This window comes from Marmota monax, unplaced genomic scaffold (assembly GCF_021218885.2).
Source record: "Marmota monax isolate L192 unplaced genomic scaffold, Marmota_monax_Labrador192_F-V1.1 WCK01_AAM20220418_F8-fsc00347, whole genome shotgun sequence".
NCBI classification, from domain to species: domain Eukaryota; kingdom Metazoa; phylum Chordata; class Mammalia; order Rodentia; family Sciuridae; genus Marmota; species Marmota monax.
In genome coordinates, this window is record NW_026694678.1 from 484,684 (window position 1) to 504,409 (window position 19,726).

At 38.8% G+C, this 19,726-nt stretch overlaps 1 protein-coding gene across 3 annotated transcripts in view; it reads left to right on the plus strand.

Moving 5' to 3' along the window:
* Positions 1-19,726, plus strand: part of Kif13b (kinesin family member 13B) — a 159,423-nt gene that overhangs the window by 51,119 nt on the left and 88,578 nt on the right. For all 3 annotated transcript variants that reach the window (XM_046423328.2, XM_046423329.2, XM_058572348.1), the window contains 7 exons: positions 3,526-3,586; positions 5,869-5,961; positions 7,600-7,780; positions 12,388-12,475; positions 15,063-15,197; positions 17,436-17,548; positions 18,574-18,685. In XM_046423328.2, coding sequence (XP_046279284.1) covers positions 3,526-3,586; positions 5,869-5,961; positions 7,600-7,780; positions 12,388-12,475; positions 15,063-15,197; positions 17,436-17,548; positions 18,574-18,685 — 783 coding nt within the window. The remainder of the gene's footprint in view (positions 1-3,525; positions 3,587-5,868; positions 5,962-7,599; positions 7,781-12,387; positions 12,476-15,062; positions 15,198-17,435; positions 17,549-18,573; positions 18,686-19,726) is intronic.

The following is a 19,726-nucleotide window of genomic DNA, read 5'->3' on the forward strand; positions in this document are numbered from 1 at the left end:
TATGTAGAGGGTGCTGAGTTATTTTTGTTTTATTTTTTGTTGGAGCAGAGACTGGAGATTGTAGTAAATGTGAGGAATACGTTTCATGACTATTTAAAAACTGTCCATATTTTATTTAATTCATCTGTGTCTCAGTGTTTATGAAAATGTGTGGGCTAAAAAAACCCACATTGTCAACACAGCATTTATTTCTAGAGGAGGTATACTTGGCAAATGGGGAGACCTTTATTTTTTACTTTATGTTTCAGTGTTATTTGAACTTATTACTGAGAATGTTTATTTCTTCTCTATTAATTGAAAAAAAAATTTTTAATTTTAAAGAATAATGTTTGTTTAGAAAGAGAAGGACTTGTCTGTTTTATGGAAGATAGCCATAATTACAAAATTACTAAAATTTAAAAGGATTGTTTAGTGTTGTTAATAAATAAGAACTTGGTGCTTATTGGTCCCCAACTTTGTGCGAGCTGTGGCCCTTCCATAACAGTAGTCCCCACTGGTATGCAGTTTTTCTTTCTGTGATTTCAGTTACCCCAGGCAAACTCTGGCAGATTGAAGTAGATGTTTAGAGAGAAGAGAAACAGAGACACCCCATTCATATAACTTTGATTGCAATATATTGTCATAGTAGTTTTATTTTATTATTAATCACTGTTCATCTCTTCTGTGTCTACTTTATAAGTTAAACTTTATTTAGGTCTGTCTGTTCATGAAAAGCATAGTGTGTCTAGAGTTGGATACTTCCTGAAGCTCAGGCCTACCTGGGTGGTGTGGAGCCTGTCCCTGGCAGGTCAGGGGCGACCCTAGGCTAGCCTGGTGGTGCGAGGTAGGGACTTTTGAGCCAGTCTACTGGCAGCTACAGCTTGCCTCCTTTGTCCTTGTTTGCTTTGAACAGGGCCTGCACACGGTCTCAGGTATTGCTGTGGGGACCTTAGTGGTGGCTTCTCTATTGGAATTGGGAGTAAGAAATGAAGTGGTTAAAGAAATCTCTAACCACAAGAATGAGAAGTTATACTCCATGTATGTATAATATGTCAAAGTACATTCAACTGTCATGTATAACTAAAAAGAGAAAAAAAATAAAAATAAAAATAAAACAAGAAATCTGTAATCAAAAAGTAAGGGAGACACCCAATAATGATGGGTTCAGAGGGGAGTGCCCTGGAGGATCTGAGCCCTGGTAAATGTACATGGGACTTCTGAAGAGAGAGCTAAGCTTGCAATAACAGAATTAAAATTGCAAGGGATGAGAGTTGAAAGCAAGAACAGAAGAAAGTTAATTTGAGCATCACACTGTATTTAATCGTACCTCTGTGATGATTCTCATTGTGGATGACAAATGGAGTTTGACAGGCAGCCCCCACTGGACCTTTTGATGCACAGTCCCTTGGGACTGTCTTCCTCTTGCTCCTCTTCTGTTTCAGGATAGCTAACATAGATACAACCACGAGAAGGACATCTGCTTAGCCTTAGGAAAAGGGCAGAGTTGGCAACAGGTGCCGTGACACTGAGGCCAGGTGGGGATCTTCCAGGCACCAACTTTCCTGCCTCTTCTTGGGGTTTGTCAGCCATGTTTCTTCGCTCTGCCTCTCTGGAATCCCCAGCCACCTCTGCCCACCTAGTAGGCACACGCCTCACCTGCCTGCTATCGCGCAAAGACCTGGGTGTTCTGATCCCTGCTTGTTCAGTGGTGTTTAATCTGTCACTCTCTTGAGTGATGCTACTATCTCTCCTACCATTTTGTTTGGACCCCTGGGTCTTCGCAGAACTGCCCATGTCTTTGGTGGCATCTCCCTCTGTTGCATTTTCTTTTTGAACCTGGTTTCCTGGTGGCCTCATCCCCACCCTCACCCTGACAGTCTCATGGCATTTTCCCCGCTCCCCATTTCTGATCCAGGCACAAGCATCGGTCTGGCTTTCCAAACCTTGGACTCCTTTTCTCATTTTTCTCCCTTTGGGCCCTTTCCCCCATTCCCTCCCTGTTTATTTTGAGTTGATTTTAGGTTGTAGTGGGGCAGGATATTGGCAGGCATACTCAATTTTTAGTATTAATCTAACTTCTTTTCTTAAAAAATTTGACTTTTAGGTATCTGGTCCACATAGCCTTGTGAGGTTACACAGAAAGTCTGTTCCTGCCAACTCTAAAATGTGTAGCAGGAACAGATAAAATATTTAAAAATATTAGAATTGTGTCATCAGACTCACAAACAGCACATGTAATTTCAAGAACTAGCAGTAAGCTGGAGCCAAGGCAGTGTTCTGGGCTTTGGAATCACACAGGCCCTCACCTGACTGAAGTCAGTGCTTGCCAATCAGTGGGGCACTGACGTGTGGTGGAGGACGGAGTCAAGTTCACTGTGCAAATACTGATTTGGGAGAGGCTCCTCTGTGATTGAAGGCTTAAAAAAGCTGAGAAAGTGCCGGCCATCAACATTGAGCCAATGCCCATGTTGATAGGAGGGAGTGGAGACATCTGGTCTTGGGAGGACCGAAGTCTGAGCTTCCATAGCAGAAATGGTGACATGAACTGGCCACGGGAAGGGACCTTTAGTAGAGGAAAAAGACAGCAGCATGTAAACTGTAACAGACACTCCCAGTGAGGGCACACCTGAAACTAACAGGTAGAGGCACAGGAGAAAGGCCACTCCGGGGACTCACAGCAGCACTCCAAACGGAGGAGTTTGAGAGGTGAACCAAGGCGAATCTTAAAATCCTTAAACAGGCTAGGTTATGAAACACAAATGAATGGACATAAAACCATTAGAAATCCAAAAAATGAAAGACAAAATTAGTGAAACAAAACTTGTAAAAGAACTATGTGTATGTTTTAGAAAGCAATGATAAGGCAAAATATCAAAATGGAAATTATTTTATCAAACCAAATAGCATTTTAATATGTATTATTCCTACTCTTTATGCATAAAGGTTTTTATACAAATATGAAATAATATTCCAGATGTCCATAACTTTTTCAGTAATATGATCACTTTCTTGTAAATAACCCTTCTGTACCTTTAAATCTATGTAATATTGAACATGGGTGCATTATAATTTATTTAAACAATCTTCTATTGTATAACTATTTTGTACTTGCTATGTGAGCATCTTTAAATTTTATTATCTTAAAAAAATCTTTATTTTCTCTCATAAAAATACAAATCAGGAAAACTTATAAAAGCATAAGAAGAAAACAAAAATCACTAATCTCATTATGAAGAAGTAAACTTTATATTTGTAACCATACATATTTGTATGATAGCCATCATGTTATGCATATTGTTCTGTAAACTTGTTTTTTTCATTTAACATTGTGAATTGTTTTCCATGTGAAATATGGAGCTAGATGACCCGTGGGTGTGTAGTTGTCATTGTAAGACTGTATATAAATAACTAATCCTGTTGTGTAATAGTAAGTTGTTTTTGTTGTATAAAAACAGTGAGCAATTCCATTGAAATTAGGACATTATTGTAACATCATAGTGTCAAAGTTTTGGTCTTAATACACACATTATGTTCACTTTTCAACAGGTGTTTGCTTATGATCATTGTTTCTGGTCCATGGATGAATCTGTCCGAGAAAAGTATGCAGGTAACAGAATACAGCATCGTGTCCACTACTGCTGATGCAGAAAAGGGGTTTCAGTACATTCTCCAGATACTATTGTAGTGTAATTGTGTGTGACTTTAAAACTATTATCTTAAAAAATATTCCTTTTCTCTCATTATAAAAGTACAAATAAGGAAAACTTATAAAAGCATAAGAAGAAAACAAAAATCTCTAATCTCATTATGAAGAAGTAAACAGACAGCTTCTTCCAGTATTTGCTATGAGAGGTTGTATGTTTATTGGAAAATTGAGAGATTTACCGTCTGCTGTCCTTGGTTTGAGATGATGGTATCCAGTGGAGGTTGACTCACGTATGTCCCCAGGTCTCATGTGGGACCAGGAACACACAGTAGATGTATCCCTGAGATGTCAGTGATGTTGTCTAGAGAGGCTGCTGGTGGGAGGAAAGAAGCACGCTGGTGACCAGCATCCAGGGTCTGCTCCTCTGCACCCCTGTGACGTTCAGTAAATCACGGCACCTTTGGAGCCTGTTTTCTCTCTGTAGTGGAGAGGAATGTGCCACATTCCTCCACATTTTATTTTTGACCTGAAAGTCTATTTTATCACTCTCCTAAATTACTATCTCATCATTTGCCACAAGATGAAGGCTACAGTGATAGCCTTTTAAAAATTCCTTGTATTCTTCAGTCACATCAATGTTTATAGCAGTACAATTCACAATAGCTAAACTGTGGAGCCATCCTAGATGCCCTTCAGGGATGAATGGATAAAAAAAAATGTGGCATATATACACAATGGAATTTTATTCAGCATTAAAAGAGAATAAAATCATGGCATTTGCAGGTAAATGGATGGCATTGGAGAAGATAATGCTAAGTGAAGTTAGCCAATCCCAAAAAAAACAATGCCAAATGTTTTCTCTAATATAATGAGACTGACTCATAGTCGGGTAGGGAGGAATAGATGAATTCTAGATAGGGCTGAGGGGTGGGAAGCAAAGGGAGGAGGCAGGGGATTAGCAAGGGCAGGGGAATGTGATGGACATCATTATCCAAAGTACATGTATGAAGACTTGCATTTGGTGTCAACATACTTTATATATAAACAGATATGAAAAATTTTGGTATATCTGTGTAATAAGAATTATAATGCAAATGCAAAAAAAACAAAGTACATGTATAAAGGCATGAACTGGTGTGAACATACTCTATATACAAAGATATGAAAAATTGTACTCTATGTGTAATAAGAATTGTAACGCATTCTGCTGTCGTGTATTTAAAAAAATAAAATCAATAAAATTAAAAAAAAATTCCATGTATTCCTAACTGCTCTGTCCCCTGTTTCCAAGCAGTATCTTTTAATTTATATTTTACTTTTTTGGGACAGTCTTTTTTGTTTTATAAATTGGCTTTGAACTCCTGGGTTCAAGTGATCCTCCAGTCTCAGTCTCCTGGGTAACTGGGGCCACAGCATGCACTGCCATACTTCGTTTCCCTTTTAAATGTTGAACATCACATTTTATTTGTTTCTACTATGGACGTTTTAAAAGTTGAAGTATGTTTGGTCTTCCGGCCCAATGACAACTTTAGGATCACCTCAAATTCAAGCTAGGATAATTAACTGGCAGATGAACTAGGAAGTGGGCGTAATGGAATCATGGAATGCCTTTGCCCAACAGCAGCATCCAGTTCTCCCTCTTATATTTGAGACTCAGTGAGGTGGATGGCTTGTAAGGTTCATATTTGATTATTGGCACATCTCTTTTGGCCTGTGGTAGAGAACTTGACTCAATATATTACTTAAGTCTATAATTGAAAGCTGAAGAAAATTTCCAGGGTCTTCCTTCTTGTTCTAATTGTTGTGAACTGTAGATCCTATAATTAGAAATTATCATTGAGGAAAAAGAGAGGAGAACGGCACATGGAATTTTTCTGAATTCCCTAACCCATTGTATAAAAGCTCTGACTGAGTACTACATAGTTAATACAGGTATTCCTAGGTCCTGGATATAAATTGCAGGTATTCCTGATCATTGATTGTAAAATAAGTGGCTCATTGGCTCTTTGCACTGAGGGGGCTCCTTGGTGTTTTTTCCTTTTTAATTCAAGTATGTATTATAGGAAATGCTATACTAATTTCCCCTCATGTGCTAACTACAAATAACTTGACAGGCATAAGCCTTTGGAAGCATTTATCAAGTTTAAAGCTCATGTTTGGAGATAAATAAGCTGATGGTGTATTTTGAGATTTTTGTTTGTGTTTTGATTTGGCTTAAAACACCACTTCTCGCCCTGTCTCAGGTCAAGATGATGTTTTCAAGTGCCTTGGAGAAAATATCCTTCAGAATGCTTTTGATGGCTACAATGCATGCATCTTTGCCTATGGACAGACAGGTAATGTTAAATACTATTGAGATCACATGAGCAAATTTCTTTCAATGGAAGAGAAAATAGAACCATGTTTACTGAGTAATATACTGTTGATTTATTTTTTGTTGTTTTTCTTTTTAGGAAGTACTATAGATGCTAAAATCAAATATAGTTTTTAAAAATGCATATAATAAAATTAGGATTAGTATCCTTTTCCTTTACTAATCTTGTCACATGGCACTGGTCCAGTTTGTTTCCAATGAATTACAGAATTATGACTATTATACATATTACTAGCCATATATTGTAGGCTCTAAGGATAATTATAGAGAAAATACTAAAAAGAACATACTGGTTAATACGTTAATATGGTTATAATTGATAAGGAACTTTTTGACTTCTCTGCCTTTGTGTGCAAGGAAACAAAATCTACTTAAAGTAAACCAGTTACTTTTATAAGATATATCATATAACTTGTCATTATTATTGTCCAACTGGAAACTCTTCTTCCAAGTGTGTGGAATGGTTCATAGAGCAGAGACTCCAAGCCAGGCTGTGCCAGCTCCATTTTTCCCCCTGCTGCCTGCCCACTGGGACTCTTGGCTCTACAGTTTCCTTATCTGTAAAATGTTGATAATGATAGAACTTTATTGTAGGGTTGTCGTGATGAATTAATTACCATACACACACTTTAAAAATTTTTTTAGTTATAGATGGACATAATATCTTTATTTTGTTTATTTTTATGTGGTGCTGAAGATTGAACCCAGTGCCTCACATGTGTGAGGCAAGCGCTCTGCTACTGAGCCACCACCCCAGCCCCACCATATGCACACTTTAAAAGAGACCTGGTATGTAGGAAGTGGTACCTTAGTTTTAGATATTATGAAAGGATGGGGTCTCAAGTGGACAGCAGCAGTACCCATGCATGGTTGGAGAGCCTGTGTGCAGGGCTGGAGGAGCACTTGCCTAGGAGGTGTGAGGCCCTGGATTCCATTCCCAGCACTGCAAAAACAAAGCAAACAAAAAGTTTGTTTGCAAAATCACTGCTACTATAAAAGAGGAAGGAGTTACACTTGAGTGTTATTACTGTTTGGGGATGATGAGACTATAGTGATTTATTTTTTTTTTCCTTTCTATTTTCCCGTGTTTTCTGAATTTTCTTTAATGAACATGCATTTCTATTATAGTAGAGAAAATACTTTTGTATTAGAAAAGGATTTTTCTTTGGTTCATGCACTATTATCAGAGGGTAGTAAGTTAATTTGTTCTGGGGTCCATGTGGAGAACCTATATTTTTAGTGCTATGATTTGTGGCTGGGAGCAGGCATAATAGTATTAATCATGTGGCTTATCCCAGTTTATTTGAGGAAACTTTTCAGTCCTCGCTGTTTTTTAATTGTTCTAGGTATTTTTTTTTTAATGTGAAGATGAGGAAAATAGGCTTTTTTTTTTCTTTCTAAAGCATGTTTCCTTTTGACTGTAACATTTGCAATGGGAAAGCTTCTGTATTTTTAAAATTTTTATTATATTTGGATACATTTCTTCCTGTATTTTGGGCATTTTACTAAGTGCTGGCAGTTTATCATGAGCAAAGTAAAGAGGGTTATTATGTGTTTAAACTTCTCAGAGACAGTAGTAACTCTGATTTTCCTTTTGCAGGATCTGGAAAATCTTACACTATGATGGGCACAGTGGACCAGCCTGGATTAATTCCAAGACTCTGCAGTGGACTCTTTGAACGAACCCAGAAAGAGGAAAATGAGGAGCAGAGTTTTAAAGTAGAAGTGTCCTACATGGAAATTTATAATGAAAAAGTTCGAGACCTTCTTGATCCCAAAGGGTAAAAGACTTTGAGACTTTAGTGTTCTAGCATTCTGGACTAAAACAGACTTAAGAAATTGGCTTGAGAGAAGTTTGTACACTGAATTCTAGTAGAGAATCATCTAGTTGTGGTCTTTGTGATTTATTTTTAGTTACCTGGAGTAGTTTCCTGCAGCCAGTTCTGGGTTTTTGAACTTGGGAGAGGGCATTTAGAGCAGGGAAGAGTGATTGAGCAGGCATGTACTTGTCATACACCAACCTCAGAAGCACCCAAAGCCACAAAGAATATGTAGTGAAAAACAGTCAGTTGGCAGCATAATCATAGCCTCAAACAGTTTTTGGTTTTATTTTGCCAGTTCATTTCAGGTGGAATTCAGCAGTTGGCTTGTGGACTGTTAGAGAAGCATAATCAGGGATATGAAACCTGATCTTCAGGATTGTTAATTTTAAACCTTCTCAGAAAAAATAAGTGTGCCCATGATTTCATGGCATTGACTTTGAAAGAGAAGTGTCTCAGAAGTGCCTTCATAAGTGCTCTGACCTCGAGGCCATTACTGAGTTTAACGAGGAGAACAGAAGGTATCTGAGGAAATGTGTTCTTTGCGCAGAGTTCCCATGTTGAGACTTTAAGGAAGTGCAGCAGTGGCGAGGAGGAGACAGATAATGACTGGAGCCTGTGGCTTGCTGGTGTAAGAACAGAGCTAGGAAGGTCAGAGGGCCATCTGGGCTGAGGTTTACAGAAAGTGCAGAGGACAATGAAAGGGACAGTTAGTTATGTGTAGATGAGGAAAATGATCGAGGAGAGATGAGCTGACAGGCGGTGAATCGTAGTGTGCTCAACCAAGAGAAAACAGCCCCGCAGCTCCTCACTGCCATCTGCTTCTTTGACAGAGATAATCATCTTTAGGCCTTCACTGGGAGATTGGATTGGCAATTCTGTAAACCTTACTTAAGTATCGATTGAGCAATCAGTATGTACCAGGCACCATGAAAGTCAGAGGAAGGACTCATGCTGCGGGCAGAATGAGTTTTGTACAGAAATAATTATAACACAGTGTAGTTTGCTTTTGACTTATGGGGGGGGGCGTTTCATACAAAATAGCAAAGAGGGAATAACTGGCTACGTGCACTGGTGCATACCTGTAACACCAGAGACTTGGGAGAGCGAGGCAGAGGATCGCAAGTTTAAGACCAGCCTGGGCAACCTAATAAGACCCTGTCTCAAAAAATGGAAAGAGCTTGGGATGTAGCTCAGTGATAGGATGGCCCTGGGTTCAGTCTCCAGTACCGCAAAAAAGAAAGGAATTACTGCCCAGAGCAGAGGAAAGTGCCCACAGGTTATTTGATGAATTTTGTGCTGAGTACTTTGTCCATTGAGAAGTTAGGTGAGAACCATTTGTGTGTAGGACACAGCCCTGTGCCACACTGCAGTAGTGTAAAGAGATCACCTGTTTGAAGAATGATCAGCAGGTGGTTAGAGAAAGTTAAAATAGGACAGGCCGACCAGAGGTGGGTGGCACCCGTGTTTTGCATAATACTGTATTCCTGTACACTTGCTCAGTCAGCCTGCACTACTTTCCTTGCACTTTGACCTCCTTGAAGATCATTAGTTTCTCTGAGATCCAGCTCACACCTACTCTTTCCAGATATTTTCAACTGTCTGACTTCATACCCCTTCATTCCCTTGTTTTATATTCCATAGTACTTAGGTGGAATAGCTTGAACTTTACTGGCTGAATGTGTCTGTAGTCGTAGGTTTGGTCCTGTGTGTGGCTTAGTATGTAACAGTGTGGGCTTTGGAATCCTGCAGCTCTGGATCCAGGTTCTCTGCTTGTTACTTATTGAACAAGGTCCTTGTGCTTTCTAGGCCTAGCTTGTGCATGGGGAACAGGTTATCACACAATTTGATGTTTGATGGTAGGCCTGAGGCCTCAGGACTTTCCTGGCATCCAAAAAGCGCTCAGTACATGGTAGCTGCTGCTGCTGCTGCTCTTATGAAAGTTTCTTGAGGATTTTTTTTTTTTTTAGTGTTTCTGAAGAGTCAAAGTTAATGGATTAAAGTTTTAAAGGTGATCTTGTTCCCAACAAAGACTATTTGAGAGAACTTTTTTTTTTAAACAAAATAATGCCTTGCTTACTTTTTTTTTAAAGAGAGAGAGAGTGAGAGAGAATTTTTTAATATTTATTTTTTAGTTTTTGGCGGACACAACATCTTTGTTTGTATGTGGTGCTGAGGATCGAACCCAGGCCGCACGCATGCCAGGCGAGCGCGCTACTGCTTGAGCCACATCCCCAGCCCAAGAGAGAGAACTTTTTTATTCAAGTATTGGCTTCAGTTTCCGTGCTAGTTGCTCATTGTATGAAGTCTTCACCACCATTCCTTCCCTTCTCCTGCCTATTCAAATACTTTTTTATTCAAGTACTAATTTTGTGAATTCACCATCTAGATATGTAATTATGTTGCTGTACTCAGGACATAATACAGTCTACATTATCTCTAAGGGAAAAGGTGGGAGAGGGAGGTGGGGAGGGAAGGGGGAAGTACTGGGAACTGCAGTGGAGCAAATCATATTCCATGCTTGTATGAGTATGTCAAAATGAACCCCAATATTATGTACAACTATCATGCACTAATGAAAACAGAAAAAAGGGAAAAATGAAAGGAAAAAAATTAATAATAGCATATAACCTGGGGTAAGAGGTGAGAATTAAATTTTGTGACTATCTGACTTCATCTATGGTTATGTAGCAATAAGTGACCTTGTATATTGATCCTAGGGTACTAAAAGATTTCAAATCATTAGGAAATTCTAAATTATAGATGGTATACTAGAGGACAATAACATTTTAGATTTAAGTCATTTCCCCATTCCTTAAGTCTGCTGCTTACATAAAAGATAAGTCTCTAGCTGCTAATTATCTTACCCTGAATACCTCTGCTTGCTTGCTTTCTCCTGGGTACTAGTGGTTGGGTGTGGCTTCAGTTTCTGTGCTAGTTGCTCATTGTATGAAGTCTTCACCACCATTCCTTCCCCTCTTCTCTGTTTTTGTTGCTAGCCTTCTTTCCACATCATGTAAGCCAACACGTTGGAGTCTTTCTTATTGCCTGATTCTCATATCACTTTGTTAGCCAGGTTTATTCCCTGAGTGACTCTTATGTGTCAGAAATTGTGCTAGGAACTGCAGACCCCAAAACTAATAAAACGCCATTTTTACTCTTCTGGAGCCCCAAGGTCTGTCAAAGCATAGAAACTCGTGAATTCCAGCCCACACCAAGGATTAGGAGATTTGAGACAAAGGAAGAGGCAAGGGCAGACTGTAAAGGAGTACGGATGTCAAGCCAAGTGCCGACCTTAGAGAACCACCACAGAAGTTTAAGCATTCCAGTTCATTATTTATTTTAAAAAATTTTGTAGTCAAAATGAATACACATGCATAATAGGAAGTACAGATAAACTAAAGAACATAAGAAATCTTATCATCAACAAATGTTCTTTTGAAGAAAATTAATTTTTAATTAATAAATAATAATTATATCTGTTTGTGGGTTGAAATGTGCTGTTTTGATATATGTATATATTATAGAACAATGAAATCAAGCCAATATGTCCATCACCTTATATATCTTTATAGGGTGAACATCTAAAGATCACTCTTAACAATTTTTAAATACGTTACATTTTTATTGACTGTTGTCACCATGCTGTGCAACAGATCTCTGGAATCTCCTAAATGAAACTTTTTATACCCTTTGACTAACATCTCAACAAAAATTTTTGGCTTATAACCTTAAGCGTGCTACATATATTCTTCATTTTTGGCAGATGCCAAATGGGTTTATCAGTTTCTTGTTTGCAAACCCATTTACTGGGTTTATCAGTTTCTTGTTTGCAAACTGGCTTGTTTTTAAAGAAAATTATGAACAAGTATTTAATTTTCATTTTATTTTATTTTATTTTTTTTTAATATTTTATTTACATTTTAGTTTTCGGCGGACACAACATCTTTGTTTGTATGTGGTGCTGAGGATCGAACCCGGGCCGCACGCATGCCAGGCAAGCGCGCTACTGCTTGAGCCGCATCCCCAGCCCATAATTTTCATTTTATTAAATCCTTTTTCCTACACTTACTGGAGGGATCATACTCCCCACTCTCCCTTCAGTCAGTCGGTGTGATGAAATGCATTGACCCCCACCCCATGTTAAAACAACCTTGCTGCCCTGGGATAAGCCCAGGGTTGTGTTTTTAGGTCATTATTAGACTCATTTCATTGTCTTTGTTTCTTTGTCTTTATTCATGATTGAGCTGGGTCTGTAGTTTTCTTTTTCTTGCACAGTTAACATTTGTGCCACATTCTGTGATATGACAAGGGGATTGTTTCATTTATTTGACTCTGCATTCTTTGCAGTAGTAAATAGACGTCCTACAGTGTACCCTTTTGAGTAATGTGGTATTTTACCACATTATGAAGTTTTTCTTTGGAGTGGAGATTTTAGAGTTTGGTTTAAATTCTTCGGGGGATCAGGCCAGTTTGGGTTTTTATTTGGGGTCTTTCTTGAATGAAACATATTTCTGTAAAGTACAATTGAGTCCTTTTAAAAACAAATTGTTCTTTGTCATGAACAGAAGTCGTCAGACCTTGAAAGTCAGAGAACATAGTGTATTGGGACCCTATGTGGATGGACTTTCTAAACTGGCTGTAACAAGCTATAAGGTAACAGCATTCTTTATATGAACTACTTACATTTAGTGTATTTTTTGTTTGTTTTAAAAATTAAATTTACAATAGCATCATTTAATAATCACTTTTTAGAAAAAAGTTGTAAAAAGGAGTCAGTGGATTATGAGACCAGAGAATAAATGTAGGCTAAATATGATGAGATCTTAAAATTAAGCCCTAGGGTTTTCAGGCTTAACAGAGCTAAAATGGGTTTGGTGGTGAAGTTTACCTTTTGTTGTTGTTTTTCTATTCTGGTACCATTTTATACTTCTTTTGCAGTTAATGTTTTTACTTTGAGGCTTTTTCTCTATCATGTTGAATTTTTCCTTAAACATTATTCTTTTTTACTTAATATGCATAAACAGAATCTTATATGATTTGCAAAGTTTTCCACACATGTGTGTCAGTTTAGGATAATATTCAATTGCAGGTAACATAAAAAATGTAACGAGGCTAGGGTTCAGTGGTAGAGCTCTTGCCTAGCACATGTGAGGCCCTAGGTTTAATCGTCAGCACCACATAACGATAAATAATAAAATATAGGTATTATGTCCATCTGCAACTAAAAAAAATAAAAACATGACAGGATTTAATATTTTAAAAATATTTTTTAGTTGTTGATGGACCTTTATTTTTTATTTATTTATATGTGATGCTGAGGTTCGAACCTAGTGCCTCACACGTGCTAGGCAAGCACTCTACCACTAAGCCACAACCGCAGCCCAGGATTTAATATTTTGAAGTGTGGGTTATTATCTGTTTTATTCATTATTTATCCTCAGTGTCCAGAAAGTACCTGGCTTAAGGTAGATGCTCTCAGTATACATCAGAGTGGAGGAACGAATGGTTATTTAAATAACGTTTTCATGTAAAAGAAGTCTGGAGGTAGAGGCTGGTTTGGTGGCTCCAAGGTGTTATTAGGGACCTGGATTCTTCCCCACCCCACATAGAGAGATGTAACGGCCATGTTCTCATAGTTGAAGACAAATCTTAGAACCAGGATATGATGGCAAGCCACTCCTTTTAAGGAGAGTGGCCCAGATAGTCTCTATTATACTTTACATCTTATTTGCCAAAGTGTAGTCATGGGGCCAGACTGAGGTGCAAGGGCATCTGGGAAATGTGATCTCCCAGCTCTGCTGCTTGCACTTAGCTAGAGTTCCTTTACTGGGTTCATAGTAGGCAAGTAGACAGCTCTTTCAGATGTACCATCTTTTTTGTTCCTCATGAAAATTCTTGTAAAGTAGATGATTTAGTTTTATTTATTTATTTTCTGTGCTATGGATTGAACCCAGGGCCTTGTGTATATTAAACAGGAGTTCTACCACTGAGCCACTTGCTTAGCTAAGTAGATGGTTTTATAACTCTTTGTTGTAATTAATGAAATTAAAGTTTCAGATTTTTCAGATTGGTCAAATAACCCTTTTAGAGCTTATAACATTTTTTTTAAAATGAAAATTCCATGATCTTGGGCTGGGGTTGTAGCTCAGTGGTAGAGTGCTTGCCTCGCATGGGTGAGGCCCTGGGTTTGATCCTTAGCACCACATAAAAATAAACATCTACAACTAAACCAATTTATTTTTTAAATCTCACCTTTCTTTCTGTTATACTGTCTCTCTTTGAGTGGTAATAGCAACAAAGTAGCAAATCTCTACAGATACTAGTTTCTTGATATTCTCGTTTTTAAGAACAGGTCCAATAAGACATGTGCCCAGTATGTGGGAAATAATATGCATGGGTAAAGAGCTTACAAGTAAATTATTTTTATTTGATTTTTGCTTATTTATATTATCTAATTTATTTTAAAATATATTTATTTACTTTTTTTTTAAACAGTAGTGGGCTTCATGCATGCTAAGCAAGTGCTCTACCACTGAGCTACATCCTCATCCCTTTTAAGATATCTATTTTTCTATTTATGCAATACTGGGAATTGAACCCAGGGGTGTTCTACTACCAAGCTACATCCCCAGCTGTTTTACTTTTCATTTTTAGACAGGGCCTTGCTGTTTCTGAGACTCCTTGAACTTGTGATCCTCCTGCCTTAGTCTTCTGGGTTGTTGGGATTACAGGCATGTACCTCTGCACCCAGCATTTTGATTTTATTTTTGAAGATAGGGTCTTGCCAGTTTGCCTAGGCTGGCCTGGAACTTGGCTATCCTCCTACCTCAGCTGCTCAGCTAGGTAGGATTATAGGTGTGTAATGCTTTTATAATGAAAGAAATTCTGCTTTTATAATGAAAGAAACTAAGTTTTTCAACTTTCTCAAGTAGATGGGTGTGGGCATGGCATAATTGTCATGGAGCATTTGTTGTGGTATATTTGTAGCTTCTAAACTTTTCTGAGTCAAAGCTGCCACTCTCTTTTGGAAAGAAAGTGTAGAAAAAATGTAGTTTAGTTGGGTTTCAGAGACAGTACTGGCTTTTGTATTCTGTGAGTCTTAATATTAATTGCAAAACACAATGTGAACTCCAAATGTTGTTCACATAGCAGTTACACTTGTAATGCGCTCTGTAGTATAGCAGGTTTTAATGTTTATTATACAGATAACAAGATGTGTGACTGAATTGTTTTCACTTAGGATATTGAGTCTTTGATGTCTGAGGGAAACAAATCTCGGACAGTTGCTGCAACCAACATGAATGAGGAGAGTAGCCGATCCCATGCAGTCTTCAAAATCACCCTCACACATACTCTGTATGATGTGAAATCTGGGGTAAGTGTTCAGATGCATGGCCTTTTTTTAGTACCTTTAAGTTATCATCATTTACCTTTTCTCTTCAGATGTTAGATGAATTAAAGACCTAGCCAGACTTACTATCAACCAGGACTTATTGTCTAGACAAGAAGCAGAAGCCTCTTCAGGTAGACACAAAGGGGTTTAGTGTAGAGAATTAGGTGACTGCAGAGTTGTTGGAATACCTGAGAAGCATTGGATTCTAGGCGGAATCTCTAGGAATAATTCCATGAACCACTTGGATATGGTCTGTTAGGATGGTGCCATCTTTGAGGATACCCTTTGAGCTTTGGGTTCAAGGCACATCCCACAGGGGTGATCAGGAAGCAGGAATAAGGAAATCGCTTCTGTCAAAGCAGTTGCCTCTTAGCATCCTAGAAGCCGAATGTGCTAGATTATGTTTCCATGATCCTGTCTGCCATCAGAAAAAGCCAAAAGGGGCATTTTACTTCTGCTTTCCAGATCTTTAACAAGGAGATCTGATTGACAGAATTTGCGCCACATTCTGAATCCTGGCTGCAAGGGAGTCTTAGAGATGGAGGCCTTAGCTCCCACGCTGTCCAGCTATGGGAAGGTGGAACCCATCCCACAGCCCTGTCACAGCAGTGTTAGAACCCTTAGCTGCTGGCTGCCTGTGTGAGCAGATGTTAATGCTCCACTTCATCAGTAGAGGTTCTTTTGCAGTGTTACCTTCTGCCAAACACCAGGGTCAGGATTCGCTTCCCTCTGGGAATGGCACTACAAAGCTGCTAGATTTTGTAGAGTATTTTTTGATTATTTAGTTTGGAACCTTGTGATGAGTAGACTGAGTCAGATATGTAAATGTTTCTGCCACATTAAGAACTTATCTGTCGACTCATATATTTTCTTTCTCTTTGTGTGAATTTTTATATATTTTATTGTGATGCCCGTTCCTCAGAGCATCACTTTCATATACCAGAATCTAAAGTAATCACCCTGGCAAAGTGCTTTATTTTGGCAGGATTTTTATTTGCTGAAAGCATATTTTTCTTTTCTTTTTTTTTTTAACCATAACAGCAAGATTAGTGTAGCAACAAAAAGTTCTTTGTTTCCTATTTCCTTTTCAGCATAAAACAAAAAACATACTGAAGACTTTTTTTTTTTTAAACTAAAAGTATTTTGATTTGGGAAGCTAAATATCCTTTTGTTAGCAATATATTTATTTTATGGAAATACATATAAATGTATGTTAAAGGAAAGTTTTTCAAATGATCCAGTCTGTAGATTTTTGGCACTGGTTTCTTACATTTCTTCTTTTTTTTTTCTTTTCTTTTTTTTTGCTGCTGAAGTATAAAATATCTGTTTTACATATGCAACTTGAGAAAGGAAAATATCACTATATAAAAAATATCTTTTTTTTTTTTGTACCCAGGGGTGCTTTACTACTGAGCCACAACCCAGCTCTTTTTCATATTTTATTTGAGGCAGATCTTGCTAATTTGCTGAGGGTTTTGCTAAGTTGTTGAGGCTGACCTCTAACTTGTGATCCTACTGTCCCAGCCTCCCAAGTCACTGGGATTACAAACACGTACATCTACACCCAGCTATTAAAAATATTTTAGGGGTTGGGGTTGTGGCTCAGTGGCAGAGCGCTTGCCTTGCACATATGAGGCACTGAGCTCGATCCTTAGCACCACATAAAAATAAACAAAATAAAGATATTGTGTCCATCTATACTAAAAAATTAAAAAAATATATATTTTAAAATATATTAACTATAAAAAATAAAAATGAAATTATATATGCATTAGATGAAATTTTGTTTTGAGGATTCTTCTGTTGGATAAGTCAGATTAATATTTTTTACATTAGTAAGAATGTATTTTGTCTAAAGATTTTGGTAAACATGAAGTTTTAAGCGCAGTTGCAAATCATAATAAAATTTGCATCTTCTAAGTCTTTTGTATACTGCTCTGAAAATTTTATTGGACTCCTTTCAAAACCTCCCATTTGGGGGGGCACTGTTTTTCTGAGCTAATTACTCAGTTTATATGGATTAGTAGAGGTCTGTAAATTTTGTGTGCCTCCACTGCTGGATTGTACAGTTTTCTTACAGTGTTTTTAGGGGCACAAAATGATTTTGAAATAACAACAAATGACTTTAATAAAAGATTTAGATAATAAATCCAGTTGGTTGAGACAGCCTGGTTTCTGCCATTTTAACTGTTCCTTCGTATGTGTCAATTTACTTTGTAGACATCTGGGGAGAAAGTGGGCAAACTGAGCTTGGTTGATTTAGCTGGCAGCGAACGAGCAACGAAAACCGGAGCTGCTGGTGACCGGCTAAAGGAGGGCAGCAACATTAACAAGTAAGCCTCTCAGAAGCAACTTCCTATTGCTTTCCCCAATTACAGCCAAATGGAGAACATCGTGGTCCTTAAATGATTAGATGATTCTGGGACAATTAAGGTTTTTTCTGGTATTTTCAATGTCATGGGCTCATCTTATGTTCCATGGAGATGTCTGATGGGGCTGAGGAGTCCAGCCTCTGTCAGACAGCCCTAGTGGCATTTCTGGGTGACTCTCTGTCCTGAGGGTTGGGGGTCCTGGCCTCCAGGGCAGCATCCTTGGTATCTGTCCACTAGAGGGCAGTGTAGTTGTGATTACTCAGACTCTGGATGTGGCTTGGTTTCCCTGTGGCGGCATAGTCACCATGTAGTTGAGAACCACTGATCTGAATTATAGAAGAGAACATGATAATTGGTCTCAGTCTGGTTGATTGTGACCCGTGTGCTACTGTCTGGACATCTGCCAGGGGCCCTAGCCACACTGGGCTTGCCCTCTTAAGCCTGCTATCTAGTCCAAGCCAAGACTTTATGAAATCATGTTTTGTCAACAGTTCCTCCATACTCCCTCAGGCTCCTTGTGGTTTGGAGTCTCTTTGTCCTTAGGACTCCCACAGGGACATACAGTGAATCATTAGTGACCAACTATAACTATAGTTATAACCCCAACTATAACTGGGATTATAAGGCACCGTCATCCAGAGGTTGGGCTGTTATTGAATCTTATAGATTTAATTTTTGCCTTGTTCTGTGTGTTAATTACTATTTTGTGTTTATGACTTCTGTCTGTTAGATATGTAGTGTTTGTGTTCACCTTGACCTAATGTTTTACCACTCACATTTTTATCTACAAAAATGCAAAAAAGGGGAGGAGCTAAGCAAAAGGGACAGTGGCTCTTTAGAATTGCTGTGTTTTAAAACAGTAACAAAATGCTGACCACAGTGCTGCTCACATGCAGGTAGAGAGCATCTTGGTGTTGATCTCTGGCTAAAGGTGACATTTGACATACTCCATTTTTCCTATTTGTTCTGGTTGTTGCACCATGCAGGTCCCTTACAACTCTCGGTCTGGTAATCTCGGCTCTAGCAGATCAGAGTGCTGGCAAAAACAAAAATAAATTTGTTCCGTATCGGGACTCAGTTCTCACGTGGCTGCTCAAAGTAAGTATTTTCCCTCTCTTTCTTGGCAAATGTTTGATAGTTTACAAAAAGGAAAAGACTGTTAATCTCTTCCAGTGATCATTCCCTCCATCGGTGTTCAGATCTATAATTAATGAAGGGGTCTGGCAACTGTGATTTCCATGGGCTGAGTGAGCCCAGGTTTCTTCTAGTAATTGGCAGCCTCTTCCTCCAGAGTCTGCATGCCTGGGTTGTGGGGCTCACACTAAACCACACAGTTGTTCATGGAGATTTGGAGGTAGAAGAAGGGCCTGGTGCTGATGTGACAGTAGGAGTCACAGGAAAGGACACCCTCTGCTGGGCTGCCCCATCTTCTCAGACTCCTTTGATAGTTGGGACCTTGTTTTCTGTTTGGCTTCACTGATGATCGTTTAATGTGCTTTCACCTTCTTGGAGAAGTTGCTGAAGGGTACCGGGGAGAGCATGGCTGCTTGCTGGTGAATTCAGTTCAGCTGGAAAGAGGGACAGGGAGGAAGGGAGATCTGTATGAAGTGTGGGAGCAGGGTATGGACAGGGCAGTGGAGCCAATCGGCCCCCCCAGTGGCGTAGGTCTATAGGTAGGAAGGCAAGGTGCTCACACACAGTAGAACATGAGCTTATGGGGGGCTCTGTGGCCGAAGTAGGTGACAGAGAGACTATATCCAGATTCCCCAGAGCCTCGGGCTTCATAGAGATGCTGTGATAATAGATATTGGTCTGGGTCTTAGAGGATGTAAATTCTAGGGTGGTAGAATTACTAACAGGGTGTCAACCTTGAACAAATCTTTCATCTAATACTTTTTTTTTAATGAAGAAATAAGTTTATATGCCTGGTTTAGTTTTGTGGGGCTCATTTCTCATTGGTGGGAGAAAACACTGTGTTTGAGAATATATAGGGAGTGGAGCGCAGGCCAGGAGCTGGGGGAGATTTGGAGGTAGAAGAAGGGCCTGGTGCTGATATGAGCAGCCCTTGTCGAGGGAGGCAGAGTTTTCTCCTGGCCTCCACATGCTCCCAGAGTTTATTCCTAGTGTTCATCTTTGAAC